At 43.5% G+C, this 25,932-nt stretch overlaps 1 protein-coding gene across 1 annotated transcript in view; it reads right to left on the bottom strand.

Moving 5' to 3' along the window:
* Positions 1-929: 929 nt before the first annotated feature.
* Positions 930-25,932, bottom strand: part of TMEM275 (transmembrane protein 275) — a 41,702-nt gene continuing 16,699 nt past the window's right edge. Inside the window, exon 2 of the mRNA XM_075616248.1 lies at positions 930-6,155. Coding sequence (XP_075472363.1) covers positions 5,521-6,069 — 549 coding nt within the window. The 5' untranslated portion in view covers positions 6,070-6,155 and the 3' untranslated portion in view covers positions 930-5,520. The remainder of the gene's footprint in view (positions 6,156-25,932) is intronic.

Genomic DNA, 25,932 nt, shown 5'->3' on the forward strand with positions numbered 1-25,932 from the left:
ATAAGGATTTTGCACAACAGATATTAATGTTAATCATTTACTATGGTGACACCCGGATTTTTATATATTTATATATATACATATATACATATATATATATATATATACATATATATATATAGCACGGGGAGAAGAAGACCGTTTGTCGAAACACGTTGGAGTGGGAGTCTGTGGAGGGGGACCCCTGACTTTTTCCAGTATAGGAGGCCTTTGCAACTCGTATCTTGGCCACATCAATTATACAGATTTTGGTGATGTATCAGTACTCAATATCATCGTGATACATGCTCTTATCCTAGATTCCTTGACATTATCCTAGGCAACATTGTCTTTATTTGAATCTATGGTTATACTATAGGCATACCTCTATTCATAGTACACAGGTCTGCAGTTTGTGTTACTTCACAGAATAGTGCCTTCTATAGGGCTACCAATTCTTGTGTTCCAATACGTTTTGGCTGTTCATTATATCAGCCATTGGTGATTCTCTTGACCAATTTATGTGCCTTTGTCCTCATGGTATATATGTATTGTCAGTTGTGAGTCCCCCTCCTCTTTTATATTTCTCTCCCCCTGTTTTTATTTTTATATTAATAAATATTGCATTAATAATTATATCCATGGTATGCCCGTGTGCTTTATTATAAGGATACTTTTTTGTTGTGCTATACATTTATTATCCTTGAGCACCACTGCCTATTGATACTCTATCATACACTTAGGACAGTTTTTGGGCAACGGCTACGAATTGTGTTGATGCGGTATACTTTGTGTTTTCTCTTTTTATATATATATATATATATATATATAAATATATATATATATATATATATATATATATATATATATATATATATAAAGCAGAAAATAGTCGTGTTAGTCCAGTTGCGGTAGTGCAGAATAAATGAGTTCTTCAGTATTAAGGTGATACCTTTTTTATTGGATACCTTTTATATATATAGATATTCTATATATATGTATATACATACCCACTGATTCCATTGTTCCCTGCTTTTAACACCCTTCACTGAGATAAGGAGCATTATGCTGAAAAAGTAGCACATACACAGAACAGCTTTTCAACAGACATAAATACAATTTGATATAAACAAATATGCTTGGGTCAGAGATAAGAAAAAGCAACAGGTCTCGAGATCTGGTGGAGTCGGTGACTGTTTTGGAAAGTAAGTGAAACAGGTGTGAATAACGACACGAATCTGCCATTATTTCTATGGGGTTATTCATTAAACTTCTATAGTGCTGATCGGGGCTCTGTCTCCCAGAATCTCGAATTGAAGTCGATAGACGTTTCCATGTGATAACTCCCCACCTGGCCCTATCATAGTGACATGAATTACCTCCCATGTTTCTATACCTGCAGTGAGAGGGTGGGCTCTGTCCGCAGCGACGTCATCATTTCTTTACTTCTGGAAACGTTTAAAGTCATTTAAACACTCTCCGGTACTTACCACCTAAGGAATATTTTAGCTTTCTCCTAATTTAATTTAAAGGAAATGTAGGGGTTTATGTATCAAGCTCTCTTAGCTGAAAACGGGAGCAAACCAAATTCCCCATGTTAATCTCATCTAAATGCTCCCGTTGCCTTTTCCTTGGATTGACCTGGTAAGATGTTTTTGCTCCAGATCTGCAGCTGAGAGACTTTTATACATAAACCTCCCTAATGTTTTAGCTCTTTTCATTTCCATATGGTCAGGCCTGGGACGGTTAGAGGGACCCTTCATAGCCATAACCAACCTCCAAAAAAATCAAGCTCGCCCTTCTTATCCTGCATCAGTCATGTGTGCAACCGTTCTCTTTACTATAGTGTCAGCCTGTATTACATCTGGAAGCAAGAACATGGTACAAAGGAAATATTCATTGCAATGTATCTATGTGTTTGTCCACTAAAACCAGTGGACTGAAGAATTTCGCAGCCAGTTTTCCATTGCACTGAAGGATTATTTGTTTTGAGACCATCTTTTGTTGGTGTGTTAGAAGATATTTAAACCTACTCATAGCTGACCCAGCACCGAATGCCAGCCGGGGAGCAGAAGAAAAATTATATTCTTTTCAAATCGGTTCAGCTCCTCCAACCAATTTATCCAACAAATAACCATTCATCATGTCAGCACCGCCAGAAAGATGCTACCGAATCAGCTTTTGAAATTGAAATGATTGTATGATTTGAACTGAGCATAGGAAGGATATGGGTAAACTATAAAGAATAATGTACAGTATGTGAAGCTGTGCTCGGATAGGATTGTATTTCCAACAAGGGACTGAGATACCAATTTAGGGAAGTGAAATAAGAGTTATTTTTATACTGTAGCATATGGGTTATGACATTTTTTTTTTTGAAGAACATCAAGAGAATTAAATTAATTCCTTAGTAGCCTGCAGAGGCTTCTGAACTGTTTTGAAACCAAATACAGCACGGGTCATTTTGTAAGATGTTTAGGACATTTAAGGTATTTACAACATATCTTTGACAGAATACAACAACTGATGGTTATAGCCATTGATGATCTCCATACATCATCCCTACCTACAGAGTATAAAATAGTGTAATAGACATAGTGGCATTTTAATTATGGGAAGTTGGGATCTTGGGCATTACTTTTGTGATTGTATCTGACCCGGTTGCCCTGAACCTCAAATTACAGGCTTTTCTTACAGTATCTTAGTTGATAATGACATACAGTATAAAGACAAGAGTTTTCCAACCCTGCACGCTTCCCCTATGAATATTCCTATGACAACTCAGTCTGTCTCTACTAGATCTGTAGCTTCCTGTAATATTATTAGAAAAGGTTCTTATCGTATTCAAATCTGTGTATGGATTCCCTCTCCCTGTGAAGACTAATTGTAATAATGCAAAGTATTAAACTATTATGCAATATACTATATATTACGATGCAACCACCATTGTACTGATCCTTAATAAAGTAACACAGATGGAACTGCCACAATTTTGCCATGTTACAGATCTGTCTCTCTGGTTTGTGTGAGGCATTAACTCATCCTGAGGTATAGAAAACCCACAATTTCTTTGTATTCATGGCTTGTGTTGCTTGGTTTGTCCCGTGCATGCTAAGGGTACAATGAAATTCATGTGCAGCACCTGACACAAGTTACAGCAGACGACCTGAGACATACTGAAGATCACATGTATGCTGATGCCACAATGTTCAAGATACCTGTGCCCATGGAATGAAAGTAAAAGCGTGTGCCAATGGCCATCATTATGTGGAGACAAAACAAAACAGCGTCAAAGAGAATATTAGATTCAATAGGAAAAGAACACAGTGGCATTTTTCTTATAAAGCAAAAAGTTAATTCGGCTGTGGAAACCTTTCTGGTAACAGGAAATGGTTACCCTGCAAACTTGTATTCTGAAAGATGTATGGCTGGTATAAAATGTCACTGTGATCCCTCTCTCTGCAGCAAGAGCCAAAGGCTGATCCTGCGTCTGTGCAATGACATTAGAAATGAAATATGTTGGCAATATCCAGCTTAAGCCCCTCACCAGCTCTCACTGAGCAAACACACTTGAATATTGGAAACAGAATTGATGTGGATTCAAACATGCAATGGGCAGAAGAGCTCACCATTTTAACCCATTCGCTGGCAGACTGGCCTGCAACACATTACAGAGCGCCCTGGCATTCATGTGGTTAATATTTGGCGTTTGAAGCACAAGGGCGGTAAATTGAAGGTCACAAAGAAATCCCATTGGGCCTCAAATGATAGAATTCGAAGTCACCGCTGATTCTTCCACGTACTGGTTCATATTACTAAGCTGTGCTATTTTATAGGACACCCCATTCAAGTGTATCCCATTCTAGTGAAGAGACTGTAAGATGTTTTCTGATGCTACAAAGTGTCTTATGAAATAGCACCAGTTAGTAAATATGGGCCTATGTGTATTATTTCTACCAAAGATTGAAATATTACTTCATTTTGCCAGTCACAATTGATGGCAATACCTGGCCCCACAATGGAGAGGGCTACCAAAGAAGACAGGCCTTGTGCATTCACTCCTACCCTTTGAAGTGGAAGAGCCTGGTTCAAGAGTCAGTTCGAGTTCCTTGTGGACCCAGGCAAGACCTCTTCCTTTAACTGAGCTTCAGGTATCATCCAAACTTGTGTTATAGACTGGAAGCACTTCCAGGGAGAGGTTTATTGTGCCGGTATAATTTCCCTGTGTACGAGGCTGCACTCTATGTCAGCGCTATAACTGGAAAAAGTAGAGCAATCATTAACTATGTGTTCTCATTGCTCACCCTGAGGCTCACCCTGAGGCTCATCCTCTGAGGAGGGAGGGCCTCTCACATGGAAATGACCTCCACATTGTGTGTGGATAAGCTCACGATATTAACGGGACAGATTAGAACTCCATGGATACAGTAGTAACAAAGCAGTTTAGCCATTTTTCACCCAACCTTTGTCAAGGGCAAGGTCATGAAATTAGATTTAGGATTTTTTTAGGAGCTCCGTAATCGGTCACTTTGGCTTTCTGGACATTTTAGTGCCTCCACCTGCTTGCCACATTACGCCCTCACGAGGCAGATGCATCAGAGGGATCCCACAGGAACATCTATTCCAGAGACTGGGAGAGACTGTGATTTTGCTGCCTATCTTTTTATTGTAAGTTTTATCTTTGTTTATTGTGTTGATAAATTGATTTTATTTGGAATTGATTTTGCCTTTATTTTGCGCTCCTCTTTGTGTGTTTGTCTGTACTTTAATGGGAGTGAATGCATTTTGTTACCATAAACTGCTACATTAAAACTAGTGAGGTGCAAAACATTTGCAAGAATTTGCCAACTCACCGAAAGGTTCTGGTTTTAGAAAAAAAAACATGAAACAAAGGCACAAAATTGCAGGAGCTACAGGACCCTGATATATAAGACCACAGGACCAGAGCATCGGTCATGTGACAGGGTATTTTTTCTCCCCCATAAAAGTAATGAAAATTTGGCAGAAAATTATCACATTTTTCCCTTAAAAACATCCATTACGTTTTTACGAAAATTCATGCAAAATTTGATTTAAAAAAATGTGCAAACTACATTGGGAAATCCCTAATTAATACCACTGAAAACCAAACACCTCTTTTACAATGTGCAGATTCTAAGGAAATAAATTAATGGGCACCCTGATATTTTTTAGACTATTTTTTAGACACTTATAGATACAGTACCATCACAGGGTTAATGCACAAAGGGAGAGAGGATTACTGTACACACTGCTCTGTGTTATGTTTCATCAAGAGTCTATTTGCAAAATATCCAAGATCCAAATACGTTAAAAAAAAAGGTACAAAAATGTACCACTCATGGAACAATCCATTCACTTCCAACGGCCTTTAATTGCACTCTTGCCATTTGCTTTTATCTTTGCTATTTTTCCCTAAATCCATCAGTGACCTCCGAACGCTGACCTTGGCCTGTGACTGCAGCACAATCAGGCTACAGCAAAACGTGGACTTTGCTCATGTGTATTACACCATGAAAACGTTTAGGTGACAGGGTCTCTGGGTAAATTAAGCTGTATAGACTCCCCCCCTGCTGTGAATTTGGCTGCTGGCCCATTGCCCTCCATAGTGAAAAGTTTGCACATTTTGGAGTTTTCATGCACAGGGGAAGATTTTCGAGAAGACACAGGGGAATTGGTTGGGCTAAGCTGGACGGCCGTGGTGTCCTGAACCGTATGCTCACTGGTTTCTATTTCAAAGGCTGCATTCCCAGGTTTAATAAAGCCAATGTTAGAGCCTTGCTTGGACTTCCTTGTGCCATGAGCTGGAGGTCTCCTGCTGCAGATGCAGCAAGCTCCAAAGAACGTAAACGCCACCACCAGAAGGATGGGCCCGATGATGATTGGAGGGTTGTTCACAGGAAGGAACGTTCCAAAGGCAAAGGCACCAACTAAGGTGATGTTGATTCCAGCCAACATGATGCAGAGTCCACACGCACAACACAAGGCGGGCGAGGGCAGTCCGTGAGGTCTTGTCTTTTTCTGCACCGGCTTTTGGGACACTTTGGAGCTTTTTTTGTCAGTAAACATCATGTTGTCTTTAGTCTTACAGCCAAGGTTTCTTTCTTTCTCAGATCATCAGTTTAATGGGGTTTGATCATGCAGTCCCTCCATGGCCCCTGGGGGAAGAATGCGAATAGATATGACTTAACAATTCAATGCTCAATGATTTATTTACAGCATTTCAGAAAGGGGAGCATAGTATCGCGTCAATCAGAAAACAAGAGAAAAATAAAAGTGCTTGGGCAGAATAATCAGAAAATGACATCATGTTCACATACTGTATGAGATCACCACTCACTAATCCTGTTGCACGAGATATATGCACTGAATACCATGACCCTTATACAATATGCTGTGTAGACTTCTTTCCCATTGCTTAAGAACATTTCAGCTCCATTCAAATAAACAGGATTCCAATCTTCTCATCACAGGGGGAGAAATGTTCACAGCATATTGAACAGGGAATAACAAGTTAGAAGCTGAAGAGTGTATGTATTGTGTGAAGGTAATGGTTTCCAATTCAGTATCCCCATTATTCAGCTCACTTGATTGCTAGTTGGATTCAACCGTTCTAATCGGCTGCTCCAGTAGTAACCTTGCATATGGGGTATTTCTTCTTAAGGTCATAGGAGATGTTTAAACTTGACATTAAACTCCAAATGAATCCCAGAGAGATATGTGTATGGCTGGAAGTTTATTAAACATTTGAAGCTTCCAGTATATCTGTAGTGGCAGTAAGATACAGCAGGATTTTGATTACTTTTAGATTATTTTTTTGCAATCAAATTCCTAGCAGTGCATATAGGCTGAAAACCTCAGGGATGAGTAAAGATAAACTCAAAAATAGAAATAAAACAGAATGGTGCGGCAGTAAAACCAATGATTACATTAATTTGTACAATATTTTTACTGTGTTATTGCTGGGGGAGGAGGAGGAGGACTACTTCAACTTCGTATTTCTCCAGTTGTATATATATTCCCTCAAACCTCCCTCCAAAAAATTAGGGAGATGCCTGTGCTGAAAAAAGAGCATGCTTGTGGTACCCTGTTAGATATCCTGATGGATATGCAAAGATATATAAATGAGTCACATCTCATACTTCCTAAAAGGATTCCCATAAGAACTATATTGAGCTGATAAGCCTAAGGCACCCAGTGACTGGGTTGGTGTACTGGTGTCAGACCCAACAGGACTAGAACCCACAACCACTGCTTTGTAGGCAGTGTAAGCTAAACCAGCTTATGTCTAATGCACTACTGCTACTGTCTATTAGCCTCTCCAAGGGATATCTATTCTGTTGATTGTAACCTTGAAAGGATTTCAAGCGCAAAATAATATGTACTAAGGGCTATGAGTTACTGAGGCCTGGTGACATTAAATAAAACACAGAATATCGGGGACAAACAAGTAAAAACAAGGTGAACAATAAAGCAGATGCAGAGAGAACGTAATATAACAAAGTGACCTGGTGCCTTGAGTTAGTACTTCTAATCGTATCAGGGATAAAGACAGGGGGCCATATTCACTAAGCAGTGTTCTGCCATAGAGCACCTCTGGTGCTGAAATACATACAACCTATTGAAATAAATGGACAGTAAGAAGAAATGGACTCATCTGGATATGCAGCGTTTTGTTCGGTTCCTTTGCTCTGTGAATTTCAGTGGATCAATCTCAAAAAGGGCGATTCGCATTGCATTTTATTATTTTATTATTATTACCAATACACTCGGCGAAATCTGCAACCCGTGGACAGATTTGTGGAATCCAATCCGTGGATTCAGCAATCCATTGGCGGATTTGTGGAACGGATTGCTGGACCTGTGGATTGGATTCTACAATGCCGTCCATGGGTAATGGCTGTTTCTGATCAATCCGCGCAGATTGAAACTGCCCAAATACATTTGTGGATTTTTCACCACTAAATGGATTTTGGGGGTAACAGCAGAAAAATCTGGGAACCGGATTTGGGCGCATTCACCCGTCTCTAACTGTCAGATGTCTCCCCGTACCAGAAGGTGTCTCATTTTTATTTATAATTTATACAATGTTTTACCAGGAAGTAATACATTGAGAGTTACCTCTCGTTTTCAAGTATGAAGACTCATGGCAGAAGACTGCTTATTAGATATGGTGCTCTATCTCAGAAGAGGGTCAAGTGCTTTGTACAGGTATAAGCACTCAGTGAGAAATAGAGCTCAAAAGTAAGTATTCAGTGACAGTAGTGGGAACTGTTAGCTGGTTTAGCTCACACTGCTAGAGCTGCTGTACTGAAGAACTGAGGTTGTGTGGGTTCTAATCCTGTTGGGTCAAAGACCAGTATATGTATATATCTATATACATTTATATAGTGCAGTGGAAGCACTGTATGCTGGGTGATAGTGTGTGAGTGAGTGTGTGAGTGAGTGTGTGTGTGTGTGTGAGTGAGTGTATGAGTGAGTGTGTGTGTCTGTGAGCATGTCACCCTCTCTCCCTCTCCCTGTCACCCTCTCTCTGTGTCACCCTCTCCGTGTGTCACCCTCTCCCTGTGTCACCATATCCCTCTCCCTGTGTCACCCTCTCCCTCTCCCTGTGTTACCTTCTCCCTGTGTCACCCTCACCCTTTCCCTGTCGCCCTCACCCTTTCCCTGTCGCCCTCACCCTCTCCCTGTCGCCCTCTCCCTGTGTCACCCTCTCCCTGTGTCACCCTCGCCCTGAGTCACCCTCTCCCTCTCCCTGTGTCACCCTCGCCCTGTGTCACCCTCTCCCTCCCTGTGTCACCCTCTCCCTGTGTCGCCCTCTCCCTCTGTCGCCCTCACCCTCTCCCTCTGTCGCCCTCACCCTCTCCCTCTGTCGCCCTCACCCTCTCCTTCTGTCGCCCTCATCCTCTCCCTCTGTCGCTCTCACCCTCTCTCTCTGTCGCCCTCACCCTCTCCCTCTGTCGCCCTCACCCTCTCCCTGTCGCCCTCTCCCTGTCGCCCTCACCCTTTCCCTGTCGCCCTCTGCCTCTCTCTGTCACCCTCTCGCTCTCTCTGTGTCACTCTCTCTGTCACTCTCTCTCTGTCTTTGTCTCTCATTCTCTCTGTGTGTGTTCTCTCTCTCTCTCTTTCTCTGTCTCTCTTTCTCTGTGTCTCTCTTTCTCTGTGTCTCTCTTTCTCTGTGTCTCTCTTTCTCTGTGTCTCTCTTTGTGTGTGTGTCTGTGTGTGTGTCTGTGTGTGTGTCTGTGTGTGTCTGTGTGTGTCTCTCTCTCTCTCTCTCTCTCTCTCTCTGTGTGCGTGTGTGCGTGTGTGTGTGTCTCTCTCTCTGTGTGTGTCTCTCTGTGTGTGTGTGTGTGTGTCTCTCTCTCTCTATGTGTGTGTCTCTCTCTCTATGTTGTCTCTCTCTGTCTCTCTCTGTCTCTCTCTGTCTCTCTCTGTCTCTCTCTGTCTCTCTCTGTCTCTCTCTGTCTCTCTCTGTCTCTCTCTGTCTCTCTCTGTCTCTCTCTGTCTCTCTCACCCACACACACACTCTCTCACACTCTGGATCTCATATTTACCCTATATATCTTAACTGCCCTATACTACACCGAAATAGCCTATACTGCTTTCTTCCAGATCTAACTCTCGAGCTTCACACGGAAGACATCGGAACCCCCCCTAACCCAGAAGACAGGTAGGGAACACCTCCCCTCCAATGTATAACATTGCGGGAATGAGGGTACCTGGACATTGAGGGACTGCGGATCAGGTAAGATCCCAGGTGGGATTGCTGCTTTAGATATTGTGACGTGGGGCGTCCAGGCACTAGTTATGGGGTTCAGGAACATTTACACACACGTAACAAGGACTAATTGTAGTATAACGTAATACAATAAATAAACTAATGTCAAAAACGAATGTTGTTCTTACTAGGAGTTTATTCATTTATTTTTTTAAAGCTGGTCTGGGGGCGGGACTAGGAGCGGGACTGCGGGTGGGACTAGGGGCGGGGCTGGTGGCAGGACTAGGGGCGGGGCTAGGTGGCGAGTAGATTTTTTGTTCGGCGAGTAGATTTTTGGGTGATTTGTCGAACACTGTATAATATATATATATATATATATATATATATATATATAGCAACAAGAAAGTATCCTTCTGAAAAAGCACACAGGCATATCAAGAAGTAGGTAACAATGCAAAATGTATTATAGTGAAATAAACAAGGGAAGAAGGATTAAAAGGGGAGGGGGACTCACATCTACCTAAATACATATACCATGAGGCAAAGGCACATAAAAGGTCAAAGTGTATACCAAGAAATTATCAATCACTATAAGCAGCTCTATATCTTGTGTATATCAAACTGTTGCACAACCTGCAGATCTGTGCATAGGGATAAGAGCATAACTGAAGTTCAAGCAGTGAATGCAAAAATGGGGGCCCAAGTCGCTGTTTTTTCCTTACCAATCTAAGCGAGGATACATTGATGCGTTTTACAATTTAGTTTTAAAAGATTTTGAATCACTGTGCAAAAAACCTTATAGATTCAAACAGAATCTATCCAAATGTGATCTGAGAGCACTTTGTGAAATGAGGGATAACCGGGACATTGTTATTAGACAGGCTGACAAGGGTGGGGGCATTGTCATCCAGGATAGATCGGCTTATTTATTTGAGGCCCATCGACTCCTGGGTGACTGTGTCTCCTATTGTACCTTGCAGGATGATCCCACATCATGATTTCAGGTGGTTTTGAAACAACGTAGTTTGATTGTGAAATGGTGCTCAGAAAGTGCTGGGACCGTGTGTAATGGAAGGGAGCATAAACTGGGTTTGTATGAATAAAAAAGTAACAGTACTAAGCCTTAAGGGGGCATAAGGTTACCCTGAAGGTTGGGGTGGGTTGTCCAAAGACACCCCCCCCCTTCCTCATTGGGTTAGCCCCACGTAATGTACTCACAATATTCTGCTTCCTCCCAGAGTCTCCCTTCCAGAGCGTGCAGCTGTAGTGGGATAAAGATTCCAAAAGCCAGGGTGTGCAGCGCACAGCAATGAATGGAAAGAGCAGGTCTTGCAAAAACGGTCCTTTATTGGTAAGTCATATAAGTAGGGGGCAGCAGCAAACCTTCTACGCGTTTCGTTCAAAAGAACTTTATCAAGAAGTTCTTGATAAAGTTCTTTTGAATGAAACACGTAGAAGGTTTGCTGCTGCCCCCTACTTATATGACTTACCAATAAAGGACCATTTTTGCAAGACCTGCTCTTTCCATTCATTGCTGTGCGCTGCACACCCTGGCTTTTGGTTTTGAAACAACACCTGACTTCAGGTTTGGAGGAAGGTGTTTTAACTAAATATGAGTTTAAATTTCTTTATTCTTGACACCCTCGCACCCCTATTTTTTATCATTTACCCAAAATCCACAAGTCTGTGGCAGAGCCCCCTGGAAGACCTATTATCTCGGGGATCGAGTCGATGACGTCTGGCCTATCCCAGTATGTGGATTACTATCTTCAACCCTTTGTAGCCAAACTCAGGTCACACATTCGGGATACGCTACATGTCATCGACTCCATTTCCGGTTTGAAATGGAAGCCCAGCTATTTATGGGCTACATGTGATGTGTCATCTTTGTACACATCCATAGATCATTCCAGGGGGATCGAAGCCATTGACTTCTGGCTGAGCACGGATTCCTCTATTCCTACCATTCACAAGACATTTATATTGGATAGTATTAAATTTATATTAACTCACAATTATTTTTCATTTGAGGATTCTTTTTATTTGCAGATCTGTGGAACGGCCATGGGTACGAGATTTGCCCCCAGCTATGACAATCTCTTTATGGAATTTTGGGAGGAAACATCAGTTTGGCAAAATTTGGAGCTGGGGGCGGGTCTCGTATACTATGGCCGTTTGATTGATGATATTATTATTATTTGGGAGGATGATTTCACAGTTTTTTCCAATGTCCTGGATTCCTTTAATCACAATGACATGGGCTTGCAATTTACATTTGATATCAGTCCAAAATCGGTGGTATTTCTGGATCTTGTTTTAACTTCAGATCCAGATGGTAATATCATTACTACCACACATTTCAAGCCCGTTGCAGTTAACAATTATGTTAACGCATCCAGTAATCACCACGCAGACTGGCTCAGGAGCATCCCCCTGGGACAGTTTCATCATCTTAAAAGAAACTGTTCCAGGGAAAGTGACTTTATTATCCAATCAAATGAACTGAGTAACAAATTTTTGTTGAAGGGATATACACCTGGTCTTGTTTGTGACTCTTTCAGCAAGGTGAGGGCCACCGATAGATTATTATTACTTAATAAGTGCTCTACAATTAAACATAGTAGTTATAATACACCAAGGAAAGGATCAGTAAACACGATGGGGTTTCACGGTTTATTACCACCTTTAACCAATCCCACAGATCCATCCAGGGTATACTTAATACTCATTGGAGCATTTTAAAGTGCGATCCACACCTGGGTAACATATTTCCATAGAATATACCTATTACATACAGGAAGGCAAAAAACATCAAAAATATTATAGCTCCAAGTAAATTGAGACCCATGGTTGTGACTACCGGTGCTACATCTTTGGGCCAGATGGGTAACCATAGATGTGGCAGAAGCCGTTGCATCACATGTAAACACCTTAATACCCAATTGGAGTTTGTCTCCCTTCATAAGAGTGGACGATATAATGTTAGGGGCAATACTGCTGCGGCCGAGTTTATTCGAGCATTTGCCCGTTCTCGGCCGCAGCAGTAAACTGGCGCGCGCCGGAGGGTGCCGGGCGCGCGCCGAAGCAGCGGAAGAGCGCCCTCCGATCGGGGCGCTCTCCCTCCCGCTGCCGGGTCCGCCGGGTCCCCCGGAACCCCCTGCCGCCATCCCCCACATCGCGGGACACCAGTGCTCCCTCGGGGAGCCCTGGACGCGCGTGCAGGGGGCGCAGGCTCCCGATGACGCGTGACCGCGTGTCGGTGACGCGCGGCACGCCGAGGGGCGGCCACTAGCAAGCCGGGAAATCTCCCGGCTTGCGGAACCGGCCACACTTTAATAAAGTGTGTCGGTAGTGTATCAACTGCCTGACTACATTTGTTGTCTATCTCTTGCAATGTGGTTGCGGCCTTCAATATGTAGGTCGCACCACTCGATCCCTGAGTACCAGGTTCCTGGAGCATAGGAGGAATGTGATCAATGGTGTCACCACCCATAGTCTACCAAAACATTTTTCGTGTATACATCTTAAGGATCCTGGATCCATGACTATTATGGGTATTGAGCACATTCCTCCTTGTGCTCTAGGTGGGGATCGTTTTAAATCTTTGTGTCGAAGGGAGACATTCTGGATCCACCAGTTGGGGACATTAACCCCGGGGGTCTAAATGAATGTCTGGATACCAGTACTTTGGTATGAGCAATAGGTTCGGTTCTGTTTTTGTGCCCTTTGGTCCATTCCCCTCATCTCTTTAGTTTTCTTTCCAATAATTCTGTCACAAATTGCTTGTATATCACTTATACTTTGTAAGTGTTTTTAATCCCCCCCCCCCCCCCAATCCCTCCCTATCATTAAATGTACAGGATTACAATATGGGGCGTGCGCTCTCTGTTTTCTTTCTGTCTCTATAGAATTTGCCTTAGAAGTGGTTCTTCCATCTGAGAGCTGCCGTGGACCCCTGGATCCTGTATCTATTCCTGCAAAACCCATCAGGACTCATTTTGGGGTTTGGACTATTACAATTGGACATTTTATTATTTTATTACATTTATAATTTGTATACTTCTGTAATAGAGTGTTTTTTAGTTAGTCATTATTAATTCTAAATATTTACTCACTATAGGATTGTTTTATATCTTTGAATATAGCACTTTGTAAAGGTTTTATTATTGTTCACTGGTTTATGAGTGGCGCTACTATAATCACTTCTTTTCTGGATATATATATATATATATATAGAAGAGAGAGAGGAGAGAGCGCACGCCCCATAGTATAAAACCGAAAATTTATTAATGGGAAGGGGGAGGGAGGGGGAGAAAATGCACTCACAAGGGTACACGAATAAAAAGCATTTTGTGATTATATCACCACCATCCGGTATCTGTGCTTGAATCAGAAGTCCCTTAAGGGAGCGTCATTACGCAACACGCAGAGACACTACGTAATCACGGAAGCGCAAGAACAGGCCGGTTCGAGCGCCATAACATCACAGAGGCCTTTAAGTACAAAGACATTTTCTGGGATCTCTGCAACGTTTGCGGTTTTATCCACACACCCTGGACATCCTGATAGATCGTGGATCCTTCATCCTTGAGATCGAGGGACTTCTGATTCAAGCACAGATACCGGATGGTGGTGATATAATCACGAAATGCTTTTTATTCGTGTACCCTTGTGAGTGCAATTTCTCCCCCTCCTTCCCACTTCCCATCAATAAATTTACGGTTTTATACTATGGGGCGTGCGCACTCTCCTCTCTCTCTTCTACAGATTCCTTACGGATGTGGTTAATCCCTTCGAGAGCGGCCGGAGACCCCTTCTACCAGCATCAATATTCCATTGTTGGACATTTTTCCAAAGGACTGGTTTTACCCTTTTCTTCAATATTATTTTTATTTGTTTATTTTGGCTAATCACTGTTTGTTGTTATAATAGGTTGTGTATTCACATTCATTATACTTTATATATTTATATACACAAGCACTTTAACATTTTGATATACATTAATATATATAATTAGTTTTATTATATTTATTATATTTAATACCCTTGAGGCGCTGCTTTATTGTTTTTTCGTTTGTCCATATATATATATATATATATATATATACAGTCATGTGAAAAAGAAAGTACATCCTCTTTGAATTCAATGTTTTTACATATCAGAACATAATAACAATCATCTGTTCCTTAGCAGGTCTTAAAATTAGGTAAATACAACTTCAGATGAACAACAACGCATGACATATTACACCGTGTCATGATTTATTTAACAAACAAAAAAAGCCAAAATGGAGAAGCCATGTGTGAAAAAAATAAAAACAAGTCCAATAGTCCCGAAAAAATTTTTTGAAAAGATATAAAAAATCTACAAAATGTGTATATGGAGTGCAAGACGCTGATAGCTAGAGTCGTCTGGCAGCTTCTGTGGCTTAAACAGTGACTTCCTCAGGGGTAGTATCTGTGTAAGCGATGAAACACGTTGGGTGAACGCCACTTGACGCAAGTGACGTCATCATTGTGGGACTGTTGGACAGAGTTCAGCGCATTGCTACAAGGCGAGTTTCCCTTATTGTTACACTGGGGGATATGTCTCTGATCAGCTTTTGCCTCCAGTATTAGGTGATACTTTTTTTATTGTATCACTTGACCTGAGAAAGAGAGAACTGTCAAAAGCTTGTCCTAAATAATCAATTGTTAATCCTAAAAAAAACCTGCTACATTTATTTAATTCAGGGAAAAAAGGTTCAACTTTTGTGCCGGCATTTTGGATAGTATAACACATCTCTGTAAAAGATCCATAAGGTGTCTTCCAACTGGCCCTTGTGGAGTCTAAAACATGACCAGGGAGGCTTAGAGGGACCCCCCCACCCTGTTATCCAACACCCACATATAACAGACATTATCGACAGACTCGGTTTGGAGGTATAAAAGGCTGCGGCTTTGTTTATTTAACAAAAATAGAGTAACCGCCAGTCCCTGCCAGAGAGCTCACATAATGGGTTAAGTGAAGGGGGTCAGCCAGGCCTCGGCCTGCTGCCCCTGTGGCTAGCTGTGCCCCCATGAGCCAGCCATTGTCGCAAGTGGGTTCCTGGGAGTCACGCTCAGTTGACACCGTCCACTTATGACTACCCCTGGGCTTTACAAGCCCTGAGCCCCATCTGCCAAGGACAAGTGCTTACCCCCAAAACTTTTGCCACCAACGGGTGTATTTAACCTCCTTAAACTAGGCCCGTGCAGCCAAACCCACTATGACCCTGTCCAACCCTTCTTGCAACTCGTTGTTGAACAAATCTGCCCCAATCTCTGTTAAGTGTACGCCTTGAGCCCTAAATAGGCCGACTATTTTACAATTGAAATCAGAGTGGCTGATCTTCCACCCCTGTACTGCGTCACAAATTTCCCCACCATTTTGTTCAACTTTACACGCACTCAGTCGACTGTGCCCGGGGCACACGCGCTCCTCCACACTGCCCTGCAGACTATGTCTGACCAGATGAGCTGAATTCTTGGCCAAAGGGCAAGGATGCGAGCCAGGTCTTGCTTAATAGCATCGACGAGCTCGAAGTAGCGTCACTTGGCCAGGTCGTTGCCCCTGGTGTGATGGACAAGAATCTGTGATGCTCTTCTATCTCTGGCCATCACCATTAGCCATGGGAGCATTTGCCCCCACTGCAGCCCCCTACCTCCCCACCATAACACCTTCGCATGCTCCGTGCACAACCCGAGGTTTCCCCTGTATGGGTGTTTGAGGGCTCGCTTCTCTGCCCAGTGTATGAGTGAGTTCCCGATGATCCATGCATCTTCAGAATCTGCGAAGGCATAAGGGTGATTGATGGAGGTCTGTTCCAACAAGAGCTATTCCCCTGTTAACGTGGGCCTGATGTAAGACCGGTATCTATTAGATTTCCAACATCCTATCTTCTGTATTGCAGCTACTGACAGCCCTGCGCGTAATGCTTCCGTTGTCGCCCCGATCCGGAACGAATGTGTGCCGTACTGTGACTCATCTAGACCCTGGTGCTGAAGGCAAATGCAGAAAAACCTGAAACCTAGACAACCCCATCTGCGTGTAGTAGTAGTGGAACTTGCCCGTCTGGCCTGCACTCATGTATTCCTTAAGCGCGTTAACTGGGCAAAATACGGTCCCTGGCAGACCTAGCAATGAAATCCAAGCTCCCTTCCCCCGCTGTCCGTTTTTGACCTTTGAATGTGCAGCCTAACAGACCACTTCCCTAGAATTACGTCCTTGACCTGCAAACCTCCCTCTCCTCCACGTGATGCGCACACTAGCTCACCGGCTCACAACGCTGTGAAGAAGGCCAACGAAAACGTAAGCCGAAAAAGCCTTGCCTCGAACGTGGAAAAACACACTCGCTCTGCCGTCTGCATTAAACCCTCTGGGATTGATGGCGTTACTGGCCTTCTGCTGTCTTTCTTTGTCGCCCCCTCATTAACCCTGCTAACACCCTATTGACTATAAACGCCTTTGTCGGTTCCTCCTTGCCTTCTAACCTCAAGAAGAAGGAAACCTCTGTCATTTTTTTCCCTACACATCCTAATGTTAAACCCTTTGCTCTTAAGTTTAAAGCATACAACAGAAGAGAAAGGGGATCCCTGCTCAGCCTTATTAGTGTAATTACTTACTAGAGTGGTGCTATCAGGTACAAAACATATGCAATAGTCATGAAAGAGAAAGGAACCCTAATTGATGCACACTACTGAATCAAAATAAATACATTTTCTTATAATAGACATGAAACAACACAAAATTATCTTATTACAACCTAATATACAGCGCTCTTAGTTACGTGACTCCAAAAAATATCCTCTAACAGAATACAGTTAATGTTATCACCTTTCAGAACCTACAGAGTAAATATATCTGTTGGTTGGTAAACTGTTGGTGTTTGTATATATTCTGTTTATAGCTTCAAGGACAAATACCACCTATAAAAGGTTGCCAACCCTTTAAATTCAGACCACCCAGCTCCTGGAAGGGTGATACACTTATAAAGAAGTCGACATTAAGGTAAGTGTTATAATGCCATAGTAATTATCCATATGTAATAGCATTATAATGCCACATGAAACTGTGTCTATGGCTAGGGGCTGACAGGTAATGAATGGTGCATACACGTGATGAATAGGCACAGTATACCATATGACCAGTGGCTGGCATTAGGTACTCACAGATGATCTCAATATATATGTAGCCATATGCTAGATTGTGATGTACAGTACTCCCACTGTCTGTATTAATGGTTTGTAACTGTACCTTAAAGGTCCCACCGGGACTCTTGGTATAACAACCTAAGCTGATTACCAGATAAGCATTGCTCATTAGTTCAAATATGGAGGACAAATCAGGGAGACCCAGTAGTATATGTTATACTTATGTATCCCTTACTCAATTGCTATTCATACATTACTCTGCCTCAACTAGTGGTTACCTGCATGGCCTACAACTTGATTAGCTAGCTTGAGAAGCATCCATTAATACAGATGCAAACACAAATGGATCAGAGAGACCCTACAGGTGAATAAAAACAAATCTCCTACAGTGAGTGTAGTGTTGAGCAATGTTAAATCTGGTTGCTTGATATTTACAAGCTGCCTACTTACTTATAGGTCATATAATATCAGTAAGTCGCCCAAAATCTCTGCACATTCAGTGCCGCCGAGATAAACACATCCGCTTGGTATTTAAATGTCACAGACCATTCCAGCCTTAGCACAAGGAACTGCCTTCAAAATATGTAATAGTTCCCCCCCGTTACAAGCATGGCTGTAACACTGTTACACTTTCTCAGCTAGTGGTTGACTTGCATGGCCCACAACTTAGTTTAGCCAGCTAATAGCCATAGAGAAATTGAGGGTTTTAGAGTCACTGCTTACTCAGACTGAAACCTTTGTTTCAGTTGCGCTACTGACGTCAATCCCGATGCGCGTTTCGTTCTTGGAAAACAGAACTTCTTCGGGGGTGGGAGGTTACCTGCAGTTACCAGCTTCTTATTACCTGCGGTTGCCATGGTGATCCAATTCCGGCTATCAGATGGGAGTTAACTTACTGATTAGCGCAAAACTCATAGCCAATCCGCACTCAGGTAAACATATCAATATATAGCCTTTGCCAGAGATTCCCCAGTGCATAGAAAAGGGTTAATCCGCGATAATGCTTAAAAGGTTAAAAGGTAAATGACATATACAGTACTTAAATGCATTTGTTACTTTTTTTTACTTTTTTTACAGGATTTACTGAAAAATAAACCCTTATCGAGTTAGGGTACTGCAGAGCCTGTCAAAAGTGTCCTAGATGTAATCATTTCTGTACTCCAGATTAATTGGTTCCAACAAGTTTATGTAAGGTGGCACTGACTTCTATGTGATTAATTTATTCATTCATAAATCAGATATACTGTATAATATTCTATCTGATTGGAAACTGGATGTAATGAGTAATTAAGTAGTTCTTAAAGAAAAGCCGAATAAGTGAAATCCTCATTTAATCCATTTGGCGACTGTGTCCCCAGCATGAAGATCCATCTCGCTTCCCTTCTTAATAGGGCATTGTCTAGATCTCCTCCGCGGAGTCCCAGTGTAAAACATACAACAGTAAGGTCCCTATTCCTGATGCCAGTTTGAGTTCCGTGGCTAAGCTTTGATAATCGCACCAAGCCACCGTGTAAGCCCCCCACGTACCCAGAGCAAGAGAGGATTGTACTAGTTCTGTCACTGGATCGTCGCAAGTTCCCACAAGTCTACTGGGCATGGCCTGCCATATGGCTCTGCCTCCGGTTCCAGCTTCGGAAACTGCACCATCTGTATCCAGGATAAACAATTAGCAATGTTATTTGCAACCCCCGGGACATGTCTTGCCTTGAACGCAATGTTTAGGCGACGGCATGAAAGTACAAAATTGCGCAGAAGGGACAGTACCGGAGGGGAACATGAACCAAAATTGTTCACCGCTTCTACTACCCCCATGTTGTCTTCCTTATTTGCGAACAAATGACCCCACAAACTCACCGTGACGATCAAGGGGAATAGTTCTGGAATGTTAGGTTTCTAATGAGCTGAGTCTCCCTCCAGTGGAGAGGCAATTGTTCTGCGCACCATGCCCCGTTAAAGTAAGCCCCAAAACCGACTGAACCTGATGCATCTGTGAACTATTGTAGCTCGGTGTTATGGGCTGGGCGCCCTCGGCACAAGGTTCTGCTGCTATAATCCCTTAAAAATTTCAGCCAAACCTCTATATCCTTGCAGATTTCAGCGGTGACTGGAATGAAATGGCTAGGATGTTTTACCCCAACTGTGGCAGCAGAGAGGCGCCTGGCAAACACCCTTCCCACGGGCAAGTGGCCAAGCAGTGCCTGAAAATGCTTCAATGAGGTCTTTTTTGGGACCATGAATTCCCGGAGCAGTTTTCCTAGGGCGAATAGCTTTTACGGCGGTAGCCTGTATTCCATCCTCACTGAGTCAATCTCGATGCCCAGAAAAGAAAGAATGGTTATTCGACACACCGTCTTTTCGTCAGCCAAGGGAACGCCAAACTCACTCGCTGTGGCTGAGAATTCAAACAGCCACCTTGCACATAAATCTGAACCCCCGGGGCCAACAAAATGGAAATCATCCAAGTAGTGCGTGGCCCCCGCTGCCTGCAACCTTTTCCGCGTTACCTTTTGACTTTGACTGTGTGTGGCGGCCGCCACAAATGGAGCAGACGTGCTGGAAACAGCAGTTGTCAAACATGCAATTGGACTGGTTAAACGCCCAAGAGAGGCCTGAGAGGCTACGCGGTGTATGGTTCCCCCCTGGTATGCTAGTTCGCCATGCACCCCTACCTCCGTTGCTCCCCCCGCAAAAGGAGTTCACCCCTCCTCCAGAAATTAACTCTAATTAAAGATCCACGTCCTTGACATTCCAAGGTATCTCGTCCTTGTGAGCCTCCATTGTTTGTCTGAAACGCTCATCATATGTCCACCAAACCGTCACTCCGCATTTGTGGTGTGCTTCCTCAATCATGTCGTGGTACTTAAAGAGTGTGACAAACACCTGTGGTTCCTTCTCCCCAATTACGCCAGCCAGGATTACAAATGCCTTTGACCAATTGCGAAAGGTGCATGGAGAGATCTTTCTTTCCATGTTCTCTTTCTTCGAATCCCCTTTTTTGGTTGAACTTGCCAACGCTTCCCCATAGCCTGGAAGCAGAGGTAATATCTCCACGTATTCCCCGTGCCCAAATCTTATCCTTAACTTCTTTAAGTAAATGTGATCCCAACGCGCTTGTATGAGTCCTTATACACCATGTCAGACATCCTCTTAACCTCAGACGGTGTAGCTGACGTGGATGCCAAAGGAGGGAGGGCAAGTGCAGAACGTAGCGATCCCACCTGTGTGGGCTGCCCTGCAGACCCCTGCATCCTGTCGCTAGCTACTTGTAGGGCACCTATGCCTATTGCTGGCATTATAGCCGTTGCTGGCGCTATGCCTGGCATTGTAAATGCAGCTGGTGCTATGACTGTTGCTGGTGCCGTGCTTACTGCTGGCGTTACGATTGCTGCCGGTGATATTATAGGCGTTGGCGTTATCGCCCCATTATATTTGCTTGTGCCTCCTATCGCCCCTGGGCCTGCGTTAAGATGCGCTGCTAATGTTGCCGTGCTTACTGCTGGCGCTACAACTGGCGATATTATAGACATTGGCATTGTCGCCCCATTATAATCGCTTGTGCCTCCTATCGCCTCCAGCCCTGCATTAAGATGCGCCGCTAATGGGGATGGAGCCTGCCTTACGCTCATCAATGCTGCTTTCATAAGCTGTGATCCTGTACCCAAGGCTGACTCGCTCCCGCTCACCTGAGGAGGCAATGTCCCTGCCATCTTATGGGGGGAAAATCCCGCCATCTATCCCCATGTAGGGTGTTGCTGGTCGCTTACCCATTGTCGACCACTTTTGCGCCTAAATGCAAGTTGCCCCGGGCGGCGATGTGGGCCCCCTATTGGGTTCTGCCCCGTCTGGCCCCTCCACGTGGCCTCAATTAGAAGGCATCCGGCACGTCCCCGTGCTGTCGACGACGTACCACCAATGCTGGGTGGCGATGGTGACCGCGTCTCAGCCGCATGCTGCCGACTCCTCCCTGAGCTGGCCGCCAACTCCCCACCATCTGAAATTACAGAATGAGGGTGCATCGACACCCTAACCACTGTTTCGTCCGCGACTGTCGATGGCCTCAAAAACCTCTGTGTCGACATGCCCCCTGGCTATACTGTAGTGGGTTGCCGCCCCGCCTGCGGACTTATGGGAGATGAGGGAGGGTTGTGTAGGCGTCGCATGCGTGGCCATACTGGGGGGGTGGCCGCCCTGTGCCACCTGTGTGCGCGCTATGCTCCGAGATGCTGCCATGAGTGACAGAGGAAGAAGCGAGCCGTATGAGTGAAGAGGGACGAGGGAAAGAGGGGAGGGGGACCGCTTGTTGTTAATGTGCCGCATTGCTGTGCTGCTTGTGCACGTGCTTGTGCACGTGCACGTGCAAGAAGCGTGTCATAGGCGCGGGAAGAAGGATGGAGGAGGTGAAGGGGAATGCTTGCCATAATATGCCGGGTTGTCCCGTGAAATTATACCACGAAAAGAGACGTGACCCGGCCAGGCGTCCGCTCTCTGCTCCTTCCCCCTGGTGCAAACCTCTCCCTGAATCCCCCTGCCTCACCGCCCACCCAGGTCTGGTGGTAATGCGCCGAGCTCAGCCACTGGGGATGAGTGCCTTATGCCAATAAAAACAAAAAACTTACCGCATTCAGGGGGAGAGTAAATTTGCTACAGCCGGAAGCAGAATGAACGCTCCCGGCTGCGCTTTAAGGCCTCTTCCTAGCCCCTCCCCCAGGCCGCGATGGCGGCCCAAAGACCCCAGTGAGGTGAGGGGCGGGCTTGCCCCCTGGTTATGGCCATTCCTCACCTAATTGGCTAGAGGGATTGCTAAGTGGTACCAGTGTAGTTGTACAGAAATGAGGCCCAGAAAAGGAAAACCTGAATTGTGTAACAATATGAACTTTCAATCCGTTCAATGCAGTTTACTAATCATTTCTCTTTAGCAAAGCCCTTCTAGATCACATTGATGAGAAACGCATCAAAACAAACAGCGACTCATGGATACTGATGAATCAAATGTGTGTAGGAACACAGAGGAATATTAGATTTAATCCCCCTCTTGTCATATTTCTGATGCCTAACCCTTTCACTGCTGCATTGGCCTTTGACCAAATTACATTTTCATTTCCTTCAGCACTGAAGAGGCTATCGGTAAAATATTAAATATTACAAATTACAAATACAGTTATATCAGGTGCAACAGATGTCAGCTTGTTGATTGTACTAGTTTGTGTATTTGTAGAAGGGCCATATGGTATCTGTGTGGGTTCAGTGGAATTCTCCTTTGTTTAGAACAGGGCTTCTCCAATGAAATATTCCAAGGCGTTGTAAGCTGCTGGCAGGGTTAAAACCAAATTCAGTCTTGGCTCCCACTGAGTGAATGAGCAGCTTTGATTAATGCTATTTTGACAAGCTCTATCAGTGCTGATAGATTTTTTCCCCCCCGCATTTCTTCTCCTGTCTTTGTAAGTCTCCCAACATACTACTTAGATTGTAATATCTCTGGGCCAGGAATTCTATTTCCTATGGTGTGACATTATATTGTAAAAAGATATTGTGTTATAACTCTGTGTATTCTATTGTCTATTCTGTAAAGTGCTATGTGTACAGTATAGCTACAACTCATGTTATGTACCTGGGCAAAAGGACCTCTCACCTGACGTCATCGCTGATTCATTTTGTGGGATGTAGCCAACTCTCTCAATTGTCTTTTAAATCTGTATACAGTCATATGATCATAATAGTCAATTCAGAGATAGGGTTTCTCAAGTGTGGGAGTACGGACTACGGTTCAATGCAGGGTATTACACCTCAACTGCCGTTGAAGTGAACAGGGTGGGATACCCTGCATTGAACTTTTGGAGATCCCGGTCGAAAGTATCAATGCATAAAAAAAAATGCCAAAAAAATTCTCAACAATGGAAGATAAATCTGAGGTGCAGATTTGATTAAATCGTTATCAAGATACTTGTTGTAGAAAAATAAACCAAAAAAAACATAATAAAGGGGAAAAGGGATATACAGATTAAAGCTTTGATACAGATCATCGTTAATTCCTTCCACTGCTTCTCCCCACAATGCACACAGAGAAATAGATACAATGTACTTTGGCACTAGAGAAATGCAAACTTTTCTCAGACGTCCATGAATTCAGTGTAACTTTGCGGGGCTTTTTCTACAAAAATTCACTAAATATAAAAACTAAATTTGCCATTCTTTTTCAGGATACAAATGACCAATGTGCAGATCATATTTGTCAAGTCTCCTATTTTTTAACACAACGACTCGAAAATGCCAAAGGTTTGCAATGTTTGCTAAAATCTAAAAAAACCAAAATGCAAAATGTTCGTATTTGTAGAATTAAAAAACCCTCATACAATTTCTGAGAAATGTAGCTATGCGAATGGAGAAACGGCAAGTTTGGCTATCTCTATTTGGCACAGTGATGCCAAGAAACAGAAAATGAAAATGCGTTCTTATTCTTTGATATAAAGAACCCAGTGGGAAATGGCACAGTGCACGAGTAATATAGATGCATATGATAGTCCCACGTCTGATTCAACTTAGATACAGTTGCCAAGTAAGAAGATTTTATTTTAAAAATGCATGCATGAGTATTATGCAAATATTTACGAGCAGCAAATTATATTGCATTTCTCCAGATGCATAATAAACAACCAAGGATTTTCATATTCCAGACTTTACAAGTTCAAGCCCTTCAATGCTGGATGGAACCCAATAAATTGCACAGTGGGACAAAAGGCATTAGATACAGAAGGTATACGGGATTTTTAGGAGTTGATTTCTGTGTAACACTTTTTTTTTGTAATGCATTGTACAGCATCTCAAAAGAATTACAATCAGGAGGTCATCCATGAAAAGTACTATTCAGATTGTATTTTTTTCCATCCCCACCATCTGACCTGTCTCCTGTCTGTCTGTCTCTCTGTCAATCAGTCCCAGCTGGATAGAACTAACAAGTAACGCACCTGTGGCAGGACGGCCTGTAGCCGAGGTCAGGGAACAGTCCACACGTATAGTTTCAGGATAAATAAAAACGTTCAGTAGCTTTATTTCTCCACAGTAACATAACATGCGGATACACTGTCCCTTTAACAAAATAAATCCTGCTCCACTTTGGGAGAAAAACTGACTAATAACACAGCAGACCTATCTAGCAGGCTGGCTGGCTAAACCAGAGCCAAACCATAAGGGTACTTTAAGCAGTCAGTAAACAAATTAATAATCCTTACTTTAGTTGAAGTAGTCTTTGGTGAAATCCCTCTGGCTAAGGGCTCACGCAGCAGTGTGCTTCTCTCTCTCTCTCTCTCTCTATCTGGCAGCTACTGCCAGTCACATGATCCTTTATCTACCTTGCTGGCTCTCAGGTGTCAGCTAAAGAGTTCTGATTGCCTAACTTCCACCTGAGTTAACCCTTATGAGTGCTGGATGAAGCACTCAGACATATGTCTCCAAGGCGTAATTGATAGGAGTTGACTTCACTCTGTCACATACCTCCCCTGTTTGTGTGTGGCTAGTGTCCCACACGGCTGAAGCCCGACCCTCCACTCCTTCCCTTGACAAAAAATCAGCATTTCCATGGTCCTTTCCAGGTCTATGCTGAATATCAAAAGAGAAGGGTTGGAGGGCAATATACCACCTGGTCAACCTTGGATTTGTGTCCTTCATGGTGTTTAACCACTTCAAGGGTGCATGGTCAGTGACCAGTGTGAAGTGTACTCCGGCGACATAATGTCTCAAGGCCTCAATTGCCCATTTTACAGCGAGGCACTCCTTCTCAATAACGGAATACCTCACTTCCCTTGGGAACAGCTTCCGGCTGATGAACAGTATGGGGTGTTCAACACCATCAAATTGCTGAGACAGCACTGCTCCCAGTCCTACCTCTGAGGCATCCGTCTGGATGATGAAGGGCTCTTTAAAATCTGGGCTCCGAAGAGCGGGGCCCTCTGACAAGCACTTTTTTAGCATGTCAAAGGCGTCTTGGCACTCCCAAGACCATTTAACTTGGGTCGGGGCACTCTTTTTTGTCAGATCTGTTAGGGGTGCAG

The sequence above is a fragment of the Ascaphus truei genome, chromosome 10 (genome assembly GCF_040206685.1).
Source record: "Ascaphus truei isolate aAscTru1 chromosome 10, aAscTru1.hap1, whole genome shotgun sequence".
NCBI lineage: Eukaryota > Metazoa > Chordata > Amphibia > Anura > Ascaphidae > Ascaphus > Ascaphus truei.